The 18,049-nt window shown below is 41.5% G+C and overlaps 1 protein-coding gene across 2 annotated transcripts in view; it reads left to right on the top strand.

The window, feature by feature from the left end:
* LOC131702780 (ras association domain-containing protein 5-like) overlaps nucleotides 1-18,049 on the top strand; it is a 42,164-nt gene that overhangs the window by 1,644 nt on the left and 22,471 nt on the right. The window contains exons 1-2 of one of the 2 annotated variants that reach the window (XM_059004989.1): nucleotides 4,816-5,082; nucleotides 12,884-13,005. In XM_059004989.1, the coding sequence (XP_058860972.1) occupies nucleotides 4,920-5,082; nucleotides 12,884-13,005 (285 nt within the window). In that variant the 5' untranslated portion in view covers nucleotides 4,816-4,919. Of the gene's footprint in view, nucleotides 1-4,815; nucleotides 5,083-12,883; nucleotides 13,006-18,049 lie in introns of those variants that run through there. The other variant, XM_059004988.1, reaches the window with a different exon arrangement.

The raw sequence follows: 18,049 nt of genomic DNA, 5'->3' as shown, positions 1-18,049 counted from the left end.
ATTTAGTCAAATCAATGTTTACGACTGTTTTTTGTTTCAGGCTCAGTGTTACATGTTCATATGATAAAGAAGGACACAGTGCTCACCGTGAGAGAATTGGGCAGTAGAAATGGTGCTGAAGTTGTATAACATAAGAAAGGTTTGGGAAGAGAACAGGGGGTTTGGTCTATCAAGGTCAGGCTGAAGCAGTGCCCCTCTCCCTGCTTAACACCCCATTTGAGCCTTCTCAAAAGTAGAAGACAGGGTTCGAGCAGTGAAAATGTGCTGTAGCTTCAGTAAAACGTGTTCCGGTGGTCAGACTCTCATCCTGGTCCTGAATGGACATCTTGCATTGAAATAATACATTAATAATAATGTAGTGAGCTCTACATTTCTACTAAGTGTGTTGCTGCTTGATAAGCTGAGACCTCCAGAAATCAATGCACACGTTCCTCCAAGCTGGGTTCAGGCCCGCTCCCAGAAAGGGCAGTCAGTGTCTCAGGAAGATCGTCCATAACTTTAAATACTTCAATCATACATTCTATAAAACTATAAGAAGCTAATGCAAGAGGACCTTGGCTAATTCCTTCCTCAGTGATAACACCCAGAGGCACATGAAGGCATAGCAATGATGAAAGCATTAGCTGATTACCGTTTGCCTCCCTGATTAAACTTCTTCAAGTTTCACTTCAACCAGTGTCCCTAGGCAATGACATTTTCATTTTCAGAATTAACATCATTCACCTCTGTTGGCTGTGCTAGCACAGTAGTGGCAGACCGCTTCTAAACTAGTGTATAAACTAGATTCTAAAATCGATTATATTGAGGATGCTGCTGTTTGAACTTTTTAATGAAATAACTCTCTTAGTAGTCTGCGCTTTGTTCATTGCGCAGCAATTCATCTTTATCAAGTCAGAGAGAGAGAGAGAGAGAGAAAGAGAGAGAGAGAGGGGTGAGAGAGGGAGAGAGAGAGAGACACTGCTGCAGCAGACCTGCAGAGGGAGGATAATTTATGATCTCATTTGGAGCAGCTCGCTAGACCAAGGCAATTCACGATCGCAGTTTAACTTGGAAGGCATTTCAAAGACATTGAAGTAACCCTTTACAGCAGGGACAATAAGCTGAATTATTTAACCCTGAATTTTTAAAGCAAAATGCTGTGCTGCACATGGTAGCGATAGTGTAATAGTTCAGTGCCTGCTTTGTTCAATATCTCTGCTTCAGCAATAGAACTACAGTTTATAAAGTAATGCTTTATTTAAATGGTCATAAGTAAGTGTTTAATCAGTATGCAATTAACCATTTACTAAGGTTTAGTTACATGTTAATAAACCATCAATAGATATGCCCTGCACGTGTGTATCTATCATTAGAATGCCATTTGAGCTCATATTTCACGTGTGTGTTGAGTATGTTTTATGAAACTCCAGTACTGTTCGTGTTTTTTCGGAATCATCATTTTAGAACAGCAGCTGAGTTCTGGCTGATCGTTATGTTGTGATTGATCAATGCTGTGCTGTAGATTGTGATTGATCAATGCTGTGCTGTAGATTGTGATTGATCAATGCTGTGCTGTACTGTAGGTTGTGATTGATCAAGGCTGTGCTGAACTGTAGGTTGTGATTGATCAAGGCTGTGCTGTACAGTACTGTAGGCTGTGATTGATCAAGGCTGTACTGTAGGTTGTGATTGATCAAGACTGTACTGTACAGTACAGTAGGTTGTGATTGATCAATGCTGTGCTGTAGGTTGTGATGGATCAATGCTGTACTGTAGGTTGTGATTGATCAAGGCTGTGCTGTACAGTACTGTAGGTTGTGATTGATCAAGGCTGTGCTGTAGGTTGTGATGGATCAATACTGTGCTGTACTGTAGGTTGTGATTGATCAATGCTGTGCTGTACTGTAGGTTGTGATTGATCAATGCTGTACTGTAGATTGTGATTGATCAATGCTATGCTGTACTGTAGGTTGTGATTGATCAAGGCTGTGCTGTAGGTTGTGATTGATCAAGGTTGTGCTGTGCTGTAGGTTGTGATGGATCAATGCTGTGTTGTGCTGTAGGTTGTGATTGATCAATGCTGTGCTGTACTGTAGGTTGTGATTGATCAAGGCTGTGCTGTACAGTACTGTAGGTTGTGATTGATCAAGGCTGTGCTGTAGGTTGTGATGGATCAATGCTGTGCTGTGCTGTAGGTTGTGATGGATCAATGCTGTGCTGTACTGTATTTTGTGATTGATCAAGGCTGTACTGTACTGTAGGGCACATCCTGGTCGCTGCAGTGGAAAGCCCTTGTATGATCTGTTGGCCTCCACCCCTGGTATCCGTCTGAAAAAGAGGTTTGTCTAAGCGCCATTTATATTAGTGATGATTGTGAGGTCTATTTTAATGAACGAATGCCACCCCCTTTAAAGAGAGGCTTTGCATCATCTTCACTTTCAGGGTATTTCATATTTTATTTATTAATATCCTGTTATGTGTGAAGAATTCTCGCTCTTCATCCTTTACCTTTCACTTGTACTACTTAATGTCAGCCATGGGGGGCAGGTCTGGAAAGACTGGTTTTGTATTATTTTGCTCATGTTTTCTTTATGGTTTATTGCACTTTCAGTGGAGTCTGTTGCATTGCACTTCGCAAATACTGTGGGGTTTGAAGTCTCACTGTTTTATTTCTATCTTATTTTTGCTCAAAGATCACAGTCTTGAAGCCTGGAGTGGCTGTTACCTTTTATTGCATTGACTTTGGCATTCGGATTGCGTGGAAAGCCAAGGTCACAGAGTAAACGTACTCTGTGCATGCATATTCTACTGCAAACTAAATGGTAACTTCATATCCAAAAAGAAAGTGCAAACCGGACTCCCAAGATACTTTTTCACAATCTGAATTTCTTTCCAGAAAGTACAGACCGTGTTCCCTTGAGTTGTGTCTTGTTTCTTTTGAAACGGAAGTTGGGAGTCTCTCCTTGTTGTAACATTCCCGCAGTGGAACAATAAAGCAAAGAAAACGTTTCCAAGGCTTTGGGACTCTTTCATTCGTCTCTCTTTTTATACATGTCCAGTGTCTGCAAACATAATATTCACTTTTTAATGTTCTTGAGTAAACTAGCTGGGGAAATAAAGGAATTTACCGAAGAATTCCTTGATTACAGGTCCGGGTTGACTCTCTGGTATTCATTGTGTCAGTGAAGCCTGCACGCTGACAGTGCTGAGGAGTAGCTGTTGGAACATTATCAGAGACACTTGCCAACAGCTAATGACTGGGAATCGTCTATTCACTCATACCCCAGTGGAAGACAGCTGGCCAGCGATAGGTGAAGCTGGGAGCTTTCTGTCTGCGAGTGTAAAATAAAGTGAAGTGCATTTGTCCTCCTTGTCGTCCTCACTCTGGCTGTATAAGGGCCAGGTGTAAGTTCAGTTGCTGGCATGTATGGTATGTCAAGCACTGATTTTAAGTATGTCTCAATCCTAAAATCCTAGATGATGCAAAACTTTTGGCCATCGCTGTACTCTGCTCAGTGTAGTGAGCCTTACAGGGCGTCCTAGAAATCCCTTCAAGAGTGCTTCTTGATATCCTGAGATTATTCCCCCTTTACACACACCAAAGGAATGCTGCAGACACTCCTCAAAGCAATGACCTGGTGGTGAATAACCATGCAGCAGAACTGGAATAGCATTTACATGTCTGGTCCCATTCGCTAGACACTCCTCGGATTCATTCCATTTTGATTATACTTCTTAACGTTTGTTTGTGTGGCCTCACCTTGATTCGTAATGCCGTTTATGGTTGAATGCACCCTCTAGACCTTGAATAAGGTAACCACTTACTCATCAGGGTTGCAAGCGAGTGAATGTAAAGAGATTTTGCATTGGAACTTATCAATTCAAGCAGCATTAATCCAAGTGATTTTAAGTGGCTTTCTGAAGCTCGTACTATGACTTTGCAAAAAATCATATTGAAGTTATACTGTCTAAGTAAAATAACATTTTGAAAGTGGGACTGGAGGTTTTTAGCTTAGTGAACGTCATTCAATGAGGCAAAACAGTTCCCTAATGTGGAAGCAGGAAGCGGCTAGGGAATGCGGGTGGGTGCAGTCATTGATGGGGAGTACCTGGCATGGAATGTGGCAAGCTGTCTCTAAATGGGCTTTCCCAAGGGCTTTTACAGGCTCAAGCACTTCCGGATTGTCCTAGCTGTTTCAGTGGTGTTAAGATACAGGTTGAGCCAGAATTAGCTCAATGTATATTGAGTCTCTAAATCAGGAGCTAGCATCTACTACCTTCTGCTTTTGTCAATTACCGAAACAAATTAAAGGAACTCCCTTCAGGACTAGGATCACTAAGAATATGAAAACCTCCAGACACACATGCATAGTTTGAATGATGTTCATTTACAGTATTAACATCTGTTCAGAATACTGCAGTCCTCTTTTAACTATAGAATCCCATTGGTGTTTTTCACTCAGTCTGGGTGATTTATTAACATCACCAAATGCAGTACAAGCACAGTGGAAACAGGTATGTAAATGAGCGCATGTTTTTTTAGTTTAAAGGCAGTCTGATAATTAAAGGGGTACCCAGAAGAAAGAATGACATTGTTTTACTTTCTAAAATCATGAGAAAATGATTGAGAGTCACAATGATCTCCTGTGCACTGACGTTCTGAAAGATGAATACAGGGGAGAGCAGATATTAGTGCGCAGCGGTGTACATGGCAATGCAAAACATGTACTCCAGTGGTTAAAAACAGTCGGATCAGAGAGAGCATGCAGTACTTAGCCGGCGATGGAGGATGCTGCTTTTTCTGCTGGCATACCACACTGTAGTGCTAGTGACTGTGGCGAGGTGTAGTCTAGTGTTGTGCAGTCTAGTGCTGTGCAGGCAGGGTATTCGCAGGATGCAGATAGCTGAGACGAGGCTATTGATCCTCTCGTGCTGCAAGCATGACTCCGGAGAGGCAGGCAGAGTTTCGCACCACTGCCTGCTTCGGGAACGTCTCCAAGAGGTTCAGCAAGTTATTCCGACGCTTTCCCAAATCCAAATCCTGGTCTGAAGGCCTGAAGCTCATCCGGAGATCGAGCAGCAGCGGATCTCTGTCTCTCTCAGGTAGGAGCTGGAATAGAGGGGAATGTGTGTGTGTGTGTGTGTGTGTGTGTGTGTGTGATGAGATTGTCTTTTGCACGTGCATAAGGCAGAGGAAGGGGTGGGTGGATTTCAAATTAGCCCTGTCACTGGCGTATTGCAGTTACATTTGACAGCGATCTTGCTATAAAATCCTGTGCTGTTCTTCTTCAGGTATTCAGAGGGGCTGAGAGGGACACTGCTCAGGCAATGCTGTTGTTTATGCTGTTCAGGCATGAAAAGGCATTCATTGATTTGTAATCTCTTTTGAAAAGGCTCTCTGAATTGAATGGGTATTTAAACAGTGCCACAGTATGCCTGGCTGTGTTCTGTTCATCTCCCATATTGTTGCTCCATATTCCTCAACGCGGTATGCATCATTTCTGATTCAGTGTGTTGAAGCTGTTGCAATTTCCTGTTGGGTATCGTGTGTGGAAGACAAAAGGAGATGCATTTCAATATAGATCTAGTTCGTAGTCACCTTGATGAAAATGCTGCACATTAATATGTCAGATATTATGGCTTGCAAACCTAATGTAGAAAATGCTGTATGTAATGTACATAAAACCACTTCTTAAAGACCTTCGCTAAGTGTTATTTTAGGGGATTTTATGCTGTACTGTAAATTCTACCGTTTTATGCATGGAAAGACAAGCCGCTATCACATATTAAACTGCCATAATAACTAGGTTTCAAAATAGTTTTGAAAATGTGATATAGGTCAATAAATAAGTTTGCATCAATTTTGAGAAGGGTAAAAAATGATAAGCAGCTACATCTTAATACACTGCTTCTTGGCTATAATTTTGAGTGCAGTCATTTAGACTAAATCATTTTAAACAACATCATGACCTAGTTCTTGTTTGCCCGTTTGAAGATTATGCTGTATCTGTCGCTACCCTTGATGATTTCTAGCAAATGGAACCGCTCCATAAATCTTACTTCAGAAAGTAAGGCATGTAGCAAAATTTTCTTTGGAGGTCTCATTTTTTAAAATAAAAATACAAGTTTGCTTCAACATGTGATTCTTTCCAAAACTGCACATCTGGGGCAGACAATGGCTTGCAATTCACCAAGTGATTATGCTAGTTTTATTAACAAGGGATGGGGGTGCGAGACATTTGAAAAACGAAATATTCAATATTTTCAATTGGTTGTATATTGTTATTGTAATTCAACAAATGATGAAATGCTTTTTTTTGTTGTAAGTGATATCATGTCATAATATTTTATATATAATTTATGAATCGGTGGTTGGAAATTCTGGCCTGTGATTGGTTGAAACCTCATCATAGGAGCAAACATATATTGAACGATTGCCCTGACATCCTTACACCACCGGGCAATAGTCTCCATCTGTCATGTGATTGGTTCACATCACTGTCAGTCCCGCCCCCTTTCAAAGGAACTTCTTTCATCTCCACTTCTCACAACCAGAGGAACTTGCTGAACAGCGATTCTCCAATTATAGCCCCCTGTCGGTAGCAATAGTCTTCCCTCGGGTCAGTAATTTTCCACTGTAGCCCTCCTCTCCAGTCCATGTTTTTATATATATATATATATTACTACCAATAATAAGTACCATTGGTATACCTCTTCATGCATGCTAATTTGTTGCATGTAAGGGAGAAATCTAACTAATTAAACAATCTATTCACCTGACTACACTTTCCAGTAAGAGACAGAACATTAATTAAACGTGGCAGCATTGAATTCTGGGATGTAGTGCTAACAGTAGCATAGCTCACAATTAGAAGTCTTAATTTCAGTAAGAGGCTAGTGTCCAGATCAGCCAATAAAATACTCCCCTGTTTGTGAAACTATTATCAGGATAGTACTGCAACACAGGAGTGAGTGCACTTTCTGATGCCTTTTAGATAATTACCTTTTATTAGCTTTGCATGTAAATGCAAGGGGTGAACGTTGAACCACGTCCCTCAGTTTATTCAGTCAAATTAGGTGGGAGCTCTTCTGTGTTCCCATGAAACTGAAGGGCTCTTCTGCAGTATAATGTAGCACCGTTTACTGTCCACATGGACTAACCAGGAATTATGGAACTGTGAAATCTGTACCTATTTATTTCTTTATATGTAATACCTTTTAAAGGCGGTTGCACACCATTTCGGATCCTTTACAAAATCAATGCATCGCTCCGCTATGTTAATTACAGACTTGTGTGCGAGATACAATAAGGAACGCTGTTTGTTCAATTAGTATTCATTGTGCAGTACATTCAGAAAGAGAACTGCACGCAGGCCTTTAGACTGAAAGTCAGGTCTGTTAGTGTTACATTTACAATCACTGTAGGATTTGTGGGACTAGGGAGGGGTGATGCAGTGCTGATGCAGTGCGTACGAGTCTCTGAAGATGAAAGTTAAAATGTAAAGTGGTGGTGGATTCCAGTAAATAACAGAAGAGGCCGGGAATGACTCTATCTCCCTTCCCCCCCCCCCAGCCTCAATGTCGCATGGAATCAGTGGTATATGAAGCTGCTGAGCATGTATCTGCTGCAAGTTGTTAAAGACCAAGGACAATGTGATTTCTCAGATATTGATCTGTCTGTGTGTCTCAGTGAGTGTGTGAGAGGGAGAGTGTGTGTCTAAGTGAGTGTGTGAGAGAGGGTGTGTGTCTCAGTGAGTGTGTGAGGGAGGGTGTGTGTCTCAGTGAGTGTGTGAGAGGGAGAGTGTGTGTCTCAGTGAGTGTGTGAGAGAGGGTGTGTGTCTCAGTGAGTGTGTGAGAGGGAGAGTGTGTGTCTCAGTGAGTGTGTGAGGGAGGGTGTGTGTCTCAGTGAGTGTGTGAGAGAGGGTGTGTGCCTCAGTGAGTGTGTGAGACAGGGTGTGTGTCTCAGTGAGTGTGTGAGGGAGGGTGTTTGTCTCAGTGAGTGTGTAAGAGAAGGGGTGTGTCTCTGTGAGAGACAGCGTGTGTTCATTTTATTGATTATACATGACAGAACAGGACACAACTTTTTACTTTAAGAAAAGCTGAGATACCGGAGGACCTTGAGGTGCCTCCAGGACTGAAAGGATGAAATAGAGGACAAGAATGAAAGATAGTGTAAGGATTCAAAATACACCATAATGTATCCTTGAGGAAAGCAGACTGATGCTCTACGCTGTATCGTGACACAATTACCTGGAAGCAGTTTAGTGATGAACAGACTTTCCCGGGGGCTACTACGATCAGCTTAGCAAACAGGAAAGCTCTTTACACACTGTACATGAAGTCAAACACTTCTTTACACTGATCGGAGCGCAGCAGGAACAAACCCGAGAGAGAGAGAGAGAGCGAGAGCGAGAGAGAGAGAGAGAGAGAATTGAATGACGGAAGGACCTTGAGCAATCAAAGCTTACTTAAACAGCCAACTATATGTATGTATGTATGTGGTTAATTCATTTTGTATGTATGGATTTATGGTTTAAATAACATTTACTTTGACTTTCCCATTATACATTAAAACCAGATCAGCTTTTGATAACGTATGTAAATTAAAAAAAGGCTCAATTAAAGACTGAACGACCTAGTTAGAACTAGGCTGTTCGCTGCTCAGATGAATAATTAAGGCCCTGCAGTGGTATGAGTTGCAAGTCACAGGAGAGCACCATTTTACTAGCTTTTTCCCCAGTACTGCACTCTCGCTCTCATATTTCTATAGATCTAAAAGAAAAGCAGTTTTATACTTGAATATATAATTGAAGAGTAAGCGATTTGCTTCCAACTGCTGCAGCCTCCAGGCGTACAGTCTCAAAGTGTCAGAACAGTGTGCTTCACTCGGGACAATGAGCCTCTGTCAGGCTGTACTGAGCATGGCTGTGATAACGACCCTTTAAGAGCTCTCTTTGAACTTCGCTGGCGGGATGTAGTGACCATATGGTTCTGTTCACCGGCACAGTTTAGGATTGTTCAATAAGCAACACTACCGTAGTGCGTCCCACTCGCACTACAGTAGTGTTGTGTGCAGTAGTGTGATTATATTTGGGTCAGCCCCCATGTGAGTGTGTGGAAAGCACAGTATCCACCCTGTTTAGCTGTATAAGTCATATTGAAAGGTCAGCACTTCTGACCACACTGTGAGGTCACAGAACATGCTGGGGAGTTCCGTTAGCTCAGGAGAAAAACTTTGTACGTGCGGTCGCCATACACTAGCCACCTTCCTGCAAACAACAGGACAGTATTGAAACATTTACTGGGAGGCTTGTGCATCTCCTGGAGAGACAGGGATCATGGTTCAGACAATGCAAGTGTAAGATAGAGTTCTGTATTGCTTTCAAACTCAAAGCTTGCCAGTGGCCAGTTCAGCCACCCAAGACCTACTGTGTATATATATATATATATATATATATATATATATATATATATATATATATATACTGTGCACACAAAGAAACCGCTTTCAGCTGTCAGGGTGCCTTTCACAGGAGAGGGTAAAGTACCTTGGCAGTCGTGTTGGCAGACGCTTTTTCGGGAGCTCTGGAGAAGCTTTCATTGCTCTTGAACAAATAGCCGTACTTGAATGTTTCACAGGAAGTAAGAAAACCTGAGGTCTCTGTGGGAGAGAACGACTTCTCACATTCCTGTTTCCATTTGATTAACCCTGTCTCTCCCTGCCCTCCCTAGTCCACACAGCCTGCACTCTCGCTGCCAGGGATGCTCTGCGTGTGTAGGACCCTGGCCAGCCTCGTGTGTAAGAGCCTGTTGATTTTGGCATTTGCCACTGCTGTACCGTTCTGCCTTGCTGTACCGTTCTGCCAAAGAAAACACTAAAGGTTCCAGCCAGGATCAAGCAGAGCAGATGAAGGGTATGCAGTAACCCCGACACACCTTGTAGAAGTCTGGTGACAGCCTGGTTTGTGACTGTAGGGAGGGCTTTGTTTGTTTTTCCATTTTATAAACTGCTGTGACAGACTGTCAACTTTGGGGTTGGGGGCTGTGGGCTCCTATTTAACGTTTTTTTTTTAAATCAATAAAAACAGACTGTTGTAAAAATCTATAATAAAGGAGTTGCTTTGTAGTCTGGTTACAGTTCTGAAGCCCTGGGTTAAAATCCAGCACTGTTCACAAGTGAAGCGAGTTTCTCAATTTGTCCCTCTTTTTGCACAGTATTCCATATACCAAATGCACCTCACAGTATGGCAACTGTTGGCATGTGGACCTGTTTTTTTTTTAGTTTACAGCCTCAAGTGAAAAGGTTGGGGTTGGTAGGGAGTGGGGGGGTTGCCCGTGCTTTTTAATCATCAGTGAAGTGCCCTCAGGTAGGTTACATGCGTAGTCTTTAATGTCTCTCTGTATGTCATTTAACAGAATGGCCAGCATGTGTGAGAGCGTGTGTGTTTTTAAAACAAGAAAAATAAAAACACAACAGGGGCCTCTGTGCTAATTCAAGCAGAGGAGAGGGTTGAATTCCTTTGACGCAACAGGGATGGCAGAGTTCTTGACGTGATTTGTTCTAGATTACGAATTTGAAATCAACGGAAGAAGAACTACCAATACAGCAAGCTTTGAAACTGAGAATCTGTCGCACAGCTGTAACAGTAGTATTTGAAGTAATTCATTGCTAAACATTTAGGGTTAAGATTTTTTTCTCAAGCTTTTTTCTGTGGTCGTTGAGGAAAGTCCCCCGTATTCCAAGCGGCACGTGAACTGAATTTTTTTTTCTTCTAAGAACTAAGCAATTGTTTTTGTTCTATTAGTTTCTTCAACTCCCTGGAGATTCCCTTGACTCATACTCGGACACAATTTCTGTAATTTGACAAACCTATTTTTACTGTAACTTTCCAGAGTGTCATTCCACTCCTTTTATGAAGAGGAAATCCCTGATTTTTGGGAAGCTGCTCCCAACTTCCCAGTCCTTAAGGATTTTTCTACTCCAGAGGGAGAGATCTGGAAAAATAGAATTCTGTGTAAGTCGCAGTTCTGCATACACTAGCCATCCCTAATGTGGGTTATCTGGAATGTGCAATTAAGCACATTCTTTATGGTACAGTACAGTAATAGAAATATGCACTTTTAAACAGGCTCAAACGCGTGTAAAGAAAAGGGCTTGTAACCAGGAGGTCCCCGGTTCAAATCCCGGCTCAGCCACTGACTCATTGTGTGACCCTGAGCAAGTCACTTAACCTCCTTGTGCTCCGTCTTTCGGGTGAGGCGTAATTATAAGTGACTCTGCAGCTGATGCATAGTTCACACACCCTAGTCTCTGTAAGTCTCCTTGAATACAGTATGCTAACTAAACAAATAATAAAAAAAAAATGGTATGTCACTTGGCAGTGAAGCTTTGACACATTTAAATCCATTAGATGGGTTTTGTGGTGGTCTTTGTTTTGTAATGCTAATGAATGTGTTTTGCTATGTAATGCATTGAGATTGCTTTAGCTGCACTTGCAGGACGTGTTGGCACAGTGTACTTGCACGCTGTGCTCTTTGGAAATGTGCTTTTAAAGGGTCAGTTTTTACTTGGTGGTTACTCATGATTGTGAGTTTGCAAGTCGTGCTCCACATGAAGAAATGGATGTAATGGTTAAGGATGTAATAGTTATGGGGAGAATCCTCCAGGCCAGTAAGGTTCAGTAACAGGTGGGGGGATATCCAGGCAACCAGGGAATGAACACATATTACATGAATGGGTTTGATTGCTGACAGGGTTTTTGTTATCTGTTGATTATTTCCTGTAATACCCATTAGAAGGAATTGCTTTGTGTGTGTGATATCACTGTTGAGACAGCAGAGGGGAGTAGAGGTTATGTCGAGGGCAGCATAAAGATTTCCTGCTTTCTTCAGTATGAATAATGTCCTGTTTGATCTTGTTCTAACCCCTGTCTTAATCACAGAACACAGGGATACAGAGAGTTTCCATCTGGTAGCTGTCATGGTCATCACTGGAAAGAAAATAGTTTATTCAGTGTCGGTCTGAACCACTGTGCCAGGATGATGGAGCAGTACTAATAATAATAATAATAATAATAATAATAATAATAATAATAATAATGATGATGTTTATTGTATTTCACCAAGTCCTGTGTTTTTTTTTTGTTTCTTTCTTTCTTTCTTATTTAAAAGTATAACAAGCTCATTCTCAATGTCAGCAGCATAGAGTGAATTATAATAGTGGGGTTTGTAGACAACCTCTCTCTGAGATGTATTGGGTATCAAATAAAAAATGTTGCTCAATCTCTTCAGAAAACATCTGGATCTGTCCACTTCTTTCAATCCCGGAGGTTTCTTGTACAACCCAGACATTATAAATATATACTGTACAGACGTTCTTTTGTGTCATTGGTGGTCAAGGAGAAGCAGCTAAAAACTTCACTTAATCTAACTATCTTCAACCAAGCTGTAAAATGACCACGGAATCTCAGCACTGGTGCAACAGCGACACACAGTGGTGGAGAGTTTTGAACTTGATCTTTACTCTGATTCAGTGTACTGTACTCTGTGCGTATTATTATTCTGCCCTATATAGAATAATTTATAAAATTGGCCACAAGATGGCGCCAGAGTCCCATCACAGTCCAGATTTTGTTTTGGACAAGCTTGCATTTCCTGAGAGAATAAAGCAGTGGTACACTGATTTTCCTTTTTGCTTGTCAATCTGAAAAGCTTTGTTCACGTCTGCTGGTTATATCTTGTAAATAACTAAAATGATCAAATAAATTCATGATTATCCCACGTCACGAATTCTACTGAATTCTGGATGGTTTGTGAATAAATAACCTCTGCAGAGTGAGTTTCTGTATCTGTTTGTTCATATTGTAACCCTTGTCTCCATGTTTCTTCTGTCCTGTGTTGCTAGACTGCAGCTACACTTGTCATCAGGAATGCCAGAGTCTCATTCAACTGGACTGTAACCAACAGGAGAAACAATTGGAGGATAAGCCCTCTCCAGGGAGCCCTGTGCTGCAGAGGAGAGCCAAGGTAAGGAGGCTCGGATTCATTGTGAAGCAGGCTTGCGGTTCCTGTCTCTGTGACCTGTGTCTTGACCGAAACAGCCGTTTAAAGACTTGCTATCTGCCGAAAGGTTTTGAGTTACACAGCAGGACTGTAAAGATGTGAAATAAAAGCGTCCGGGTTAAACCAACCACAGATCGGACTTGCATGTAGAATATTATTGTGTTGTACCGGTGGTGTGTTAATATTCAGGCTGATTTTCAAACATGAAGATTGTGAAATACACACAGTAGAGCGTGATGAGCCTCGGGGCATTTGGCAGGAGGCCACCTGGCTTACCAAAGCGTGCTATTAAATACCTGTTTTGTTATCCATCTCTCAGGTTATTTCTCATCCCATTAAGGTTATCTCTCAGGTTATTTCTCATCCTATTACTGCTGTCTAAAGAGATATCCTTAGACAGCAGTAATAGAACACTGGGCAGTCGTTCTGGGATACAAGAGAACCCGACAACGGAATGCAGTGAGGTCATGTGTCTAGTGTTTCTTAAAAAGAACCTAAATTGCATTTTTCCAGCTGTGCATGAAAAAAAATAAGTATAGAATCTTCTTGAGTGACCGAATATCTCTCATCAATATTTCTTTTATCCAATTAGCCTGTCTCAGTACAGCCAGTGTGGGAATCAGAGCTCCTCACCCTGTGTTTAATCCACAGCGTTTAAATGTGAGATACAGTAAATTGGTTTGTGCTGTACCAGGGGAACGAAGCCTCGCTATGAGGCTGGATAAAAGAGAAGCTGTTTCTCTCAAAGAGAAGAATAATGAAACAGTAAACTCCACTTTCATTAGCATTGAGAGCTATGGTAATGGCATGATAACGCAATGCAAATTGTGAGGAATTACCATGAAATGTTACCACAGTAAACCGTTTGTGCTGCAACCAATATTCAGATTATTAAATGCAATCTGAATGCACCAGACATTCACCCAGAAAAGAGATTATATACCCAGCACCTTGAACAAAGGCACAGCCACATAGAATCCTTTCCATAGTGAACATATTTCAATAAACTCGAAGATGCACCCAATGTAATAATGAGACAGCTCAAGTACAAGTTTTATCATGGTTACAAGCACCAGAGCTGAAGTGCAGTTTCCCTTCATTAAGCTGAATCAACCCACTTCTTGGCTCGGAGCTCCAGGCCTTAAATGGAGTTTTGTGAGGTTGTGTTTATTAACCAGAGTATACGCAACACTCATGATTTTATTTCTTGCCCCTCTCTGGATCATAAAGCACTCCCTGATTTGAGGCTTCCAGTTTTAAAGGCGGCTGTCCCACGTGTGTGTGTGTGTGTGTAATGTATCGCATATGGGTCACAAGCTTGTTTACAGCACTGCTTTTTCCATCCAGACTTGTAGTCTGAAACGTCCTGATATAATAGATTTTCTATGAATTATTCACATTTTTGTGTACCTACATTACCTTTCTCTTTTTGATTTTGCACCTTTTTGGTACACAGCAGTTTTCCTTTTTCCAATTCATGAAGCTGCTGGAATTTAATTTAACAGACAATTTCATAAATCATAAATCTTCTGACCGCACACGGAAAAGGGTTTCCAGGAGATAGAATCCAGTTCGCGCACCGTGCCAGTATTTCAAATCCAGATTAGCCAGAAAATCCTGCTCTCCACTAGCTGTCAGGCAGTTCATTTAGTCTTCTTTCTTGCTGTGTCTCGTACGTTTTTTTAAAAAGACTCTTCAGTTTTGTCGGTTTCCACAGTGAATCATTTAAAAGAGGTTTTATGGTGTTCCTGCACACAAGTCCTGCTGTTTTCTTCAAATGATTTTGTATTCCCTGTTTTTTTAAAAGACAAAATAAAATACATCTACACTAAAGATTAAACTGGAATGGCTGCACCAGCCCTGATGTCTACTTGATATGAAATTCTTCTCCGCCTTGGTGAGCCGTGGTGTAAAACATCTGAATCTTAAATTATGAAGCAAAACACGAGTGTGAAACGTAAAGCAGCTTACTCCTTCCTTTCAGTTAGCAGCCTTCTTGTATTGTTGTGTGTGTGTGTGTGTGTGTGTGTGTGTGTGTGTGTGTGCAGTTACGGTTTATCCCTTCTCCTGGAATCCTGTACTTAAATATTTTTAACAGAAGCAGCATTCTCACAAACCTTTTTATTTACTTTGAAGGATCAGCATCTTTCGAGACATTTAGAAGTCCCATTTCTGCTGTTCTGGTGCAAGCCTAAGGTTGTGTGTGTGTGTGTGTGTGTGTGTTATTGTGTCTGTGTGGCTCGTTCTTCACTCAGAAACTTCCCTTTAGGACCCTTTAAACTTTTCTCAAAAGTTTGTAAAGATCAAGTGCACTGCACTTACACTTTCACAGCCCACAGACTGCATGTGAGCAGCAAGATCAGCCGGGCTACAAACTGCATATGGGTCACCATGTAATTCCCTCTGCAGTGAGACACCCGGTCTATTTTCATATGTAAGTGTAGGTGGGTCTTTCATACTGTCATCTTTAACTCTAATAATCACACTGGTGTTTCCCTCAGGGAAGATTTCAGCAGAGCTGCAATATCACGTGGTTTCTAAAGAAGCAAAAAAAAACCAGAACAAATAAAAAACACACAGGCCTGCAAGCACGACGACAGCCAGCTATACTGAGCATTAAAATGAATCTTAATATTAGAGCTGCTACACTACTTGGGCATTAAAAATGTTTTAGATTAAAATGCACTACATACTTGTATAGAATATCCTGTAAAGATATGCATTAGATATTTAAACATGTAATATATTTAAAATGTAACAACAAAACGCAGAAGGGCCCAGGCAAAACCAGGGTCTAACCTACTGTAGATAATGTGAAGTGATACACCTGATGGCTTTAACAGGTTACATTTACAGCAGCTTGCTTACACAATCACACACACACACACACATTTACAGAGAATGCATATTCATGGTGCTAATGCATGCTTATTACTGAGCGAGCGACACTGACTGATAGACTGTAACCAGGAGCTGCAATGGCAGTTATCTGCAGCTGCCACACACAGGCACAGATAGTCGAGTGCTTTTATCTCCCTCTGAGGGCAGGCTGCAATAATCAACAATCAGGAACTAACAGAGGCACTGAAACCACTTCAGTCACAGCGAGGCTGCTTCTCTTTCCCTCTGCAGCAGGAGGGTGTTCAAACTGGTCTGGAGAGATTGAACACTGAGTGCAGATGAGCTCCGTGGAACTCCCAACACTGCTCCATATCTCTCACTGCTATTGCAGTTTGGGTGTCGGTGCCCATAATACAATTCTACAAAACTCAGATTTGGTTTTGGGTGTTTTTGTGCGCTGGCTCTTGTTATGCCACTGATGTCAGTGATGTTGCACAGTGTTGTGTTATCAGTGTGCTAATTAACAATGAAAGCAGGCTGCTACACCTGAGCCTGCAACGTGATGATGAAAGGCTGCATACCCAGGCACAGGGCACGCCAGTGTGCAAGCTCTTGGCTGATTTCATGAAATACATGGCTTTTCAACAGCAGAAATTAGGAATGAAAATGTCTCAAAACATCACTTTCTCATGAAGAACACCAACCGGAAGGGCATGTAAGCGCAATGCTACAGTTCAACGAACACTCCCCCACAGAAAGAAAATAAAACCAAATAGATAATGAAATTAAATGAAACAGAAAGACCTAGAGTCAAGTTGCCCTTGGAAAAAACGCTTGTGTTTTGAACAGGATTTACGTGGGTGGGTAGTTTAAAATGCATTTTTAAAAATGTGTTTTACAGTTACCGAAGAACACTACAGTGAAGATTTTCTCAGGAGAGCTGACAGAGTCATGTTATAGCTTTTATACTGTATCAGGTCTAGCTGAAAAAGGCTTGAAAAAGGATATTGCTTGCCTCTGAAAACAAAAGGTCACTTAATTATTGAGCAGGTGGCTGTTGGTTATCCAGTGTTTTGAACGATGCCTACGCATCAAAGCCTAGAAAATGTTCCGTGAAGGGCTCTGGTGTCTCTAATTCTTTCTGGTATGGATACTGTGACCCAGCACAGTAAGGTGTAATGCAGAGCAGTTAAGTGCAGTACATCTCTACAGTATCAGGAAAGCTTTGCACTGGTGCGGGGGCACTAATCCTAGATCCTACAACGGCACAGGAATTCTGAAGCTTGGATATTTCGGTGCTGGAACCTGGTGATACTACCCTACAGAGAAACAGCCCAGTTTTTAATGTTCCCTGACAGCACAGTCAATACATGATTGATTATTGTAATAATAAACACAAACCCAGTGTCTCCAGGTAATTTATCAAGCGTTGACAGTCCAGTCCTCCCCCAGTCCTGACGTGCTGAGTTCAGAGCCAGGGTTTGTGTAAATGTTGTAACTATGTAACTAATTATAGCTTAAATCATCTTAATGATTCAAAATTTTTATTCATCTCAAAAATGCTTTGTTTTTTTTGTTTTTTTTCTGCAGCATTGCACATGCTTACCCTTCCTTCACCCACATTCAAAATGTTTTGACACAAACCAAACTGATTCACGCACCGTTGATGAAAGGTCAACTTTCCGTGGCTTGATAGTTTTTCGGAGGGCGGGGAAAGGGACACACTTTGTTTTGAGTCATTTTAAAAGGGTGAACATGTCTCCCCGCCTTCAGCAGAAAAATAAAAAGAACTCAGATGTGACCTATTGTGAAACTCCCAGAAAGAAATACTGTTACTGTATGAACCGTGCCCCCATTAGAACCTACAACAAGTGCCAACTACACTTGGAATTCTGCGGAGAGTGTTGCTTTAGATATCTGAGCACTTCACTGGGGGGGAAAAAACACAATTCGCTACCAATGAAAGCAAAGCACGGTTCTGAAAATAGACTGCTTGTAAAAAGTACGTTTCTACATGCTTTCTGCCTACTTCTAATCATGCTGAGGGTGGTTTATCTGTCACAGACCTGCTCTCCTACGTGATTACTGGTAGGTGGATAAAGCCCACATTTTAAAATACATCAATTCACTTCGGCATAGAGCTGTCTGAGAATGAAAGGACTCCTGC

This window comes from Acipenser ruthenus, chromosome 30, assembly GCF_902713425.1.
Source record: "Acipenser ruthenus chromosome 30, fAciRut3.2 maternal haplotype, whole genome shotgun sequence".
In the NCBI taxonomy this organism is placed as follows: Eukaryota; Metazoa; Chordata; class Actinopteri; order Acipenseriformes; family Acipenseridae; genus Acipenser; species Acipenser ruthenus.
Note: the sequence above shows the minus strand (reverse complement) of the source record. Positions and strands in the feature narration are given on the sequence as shown.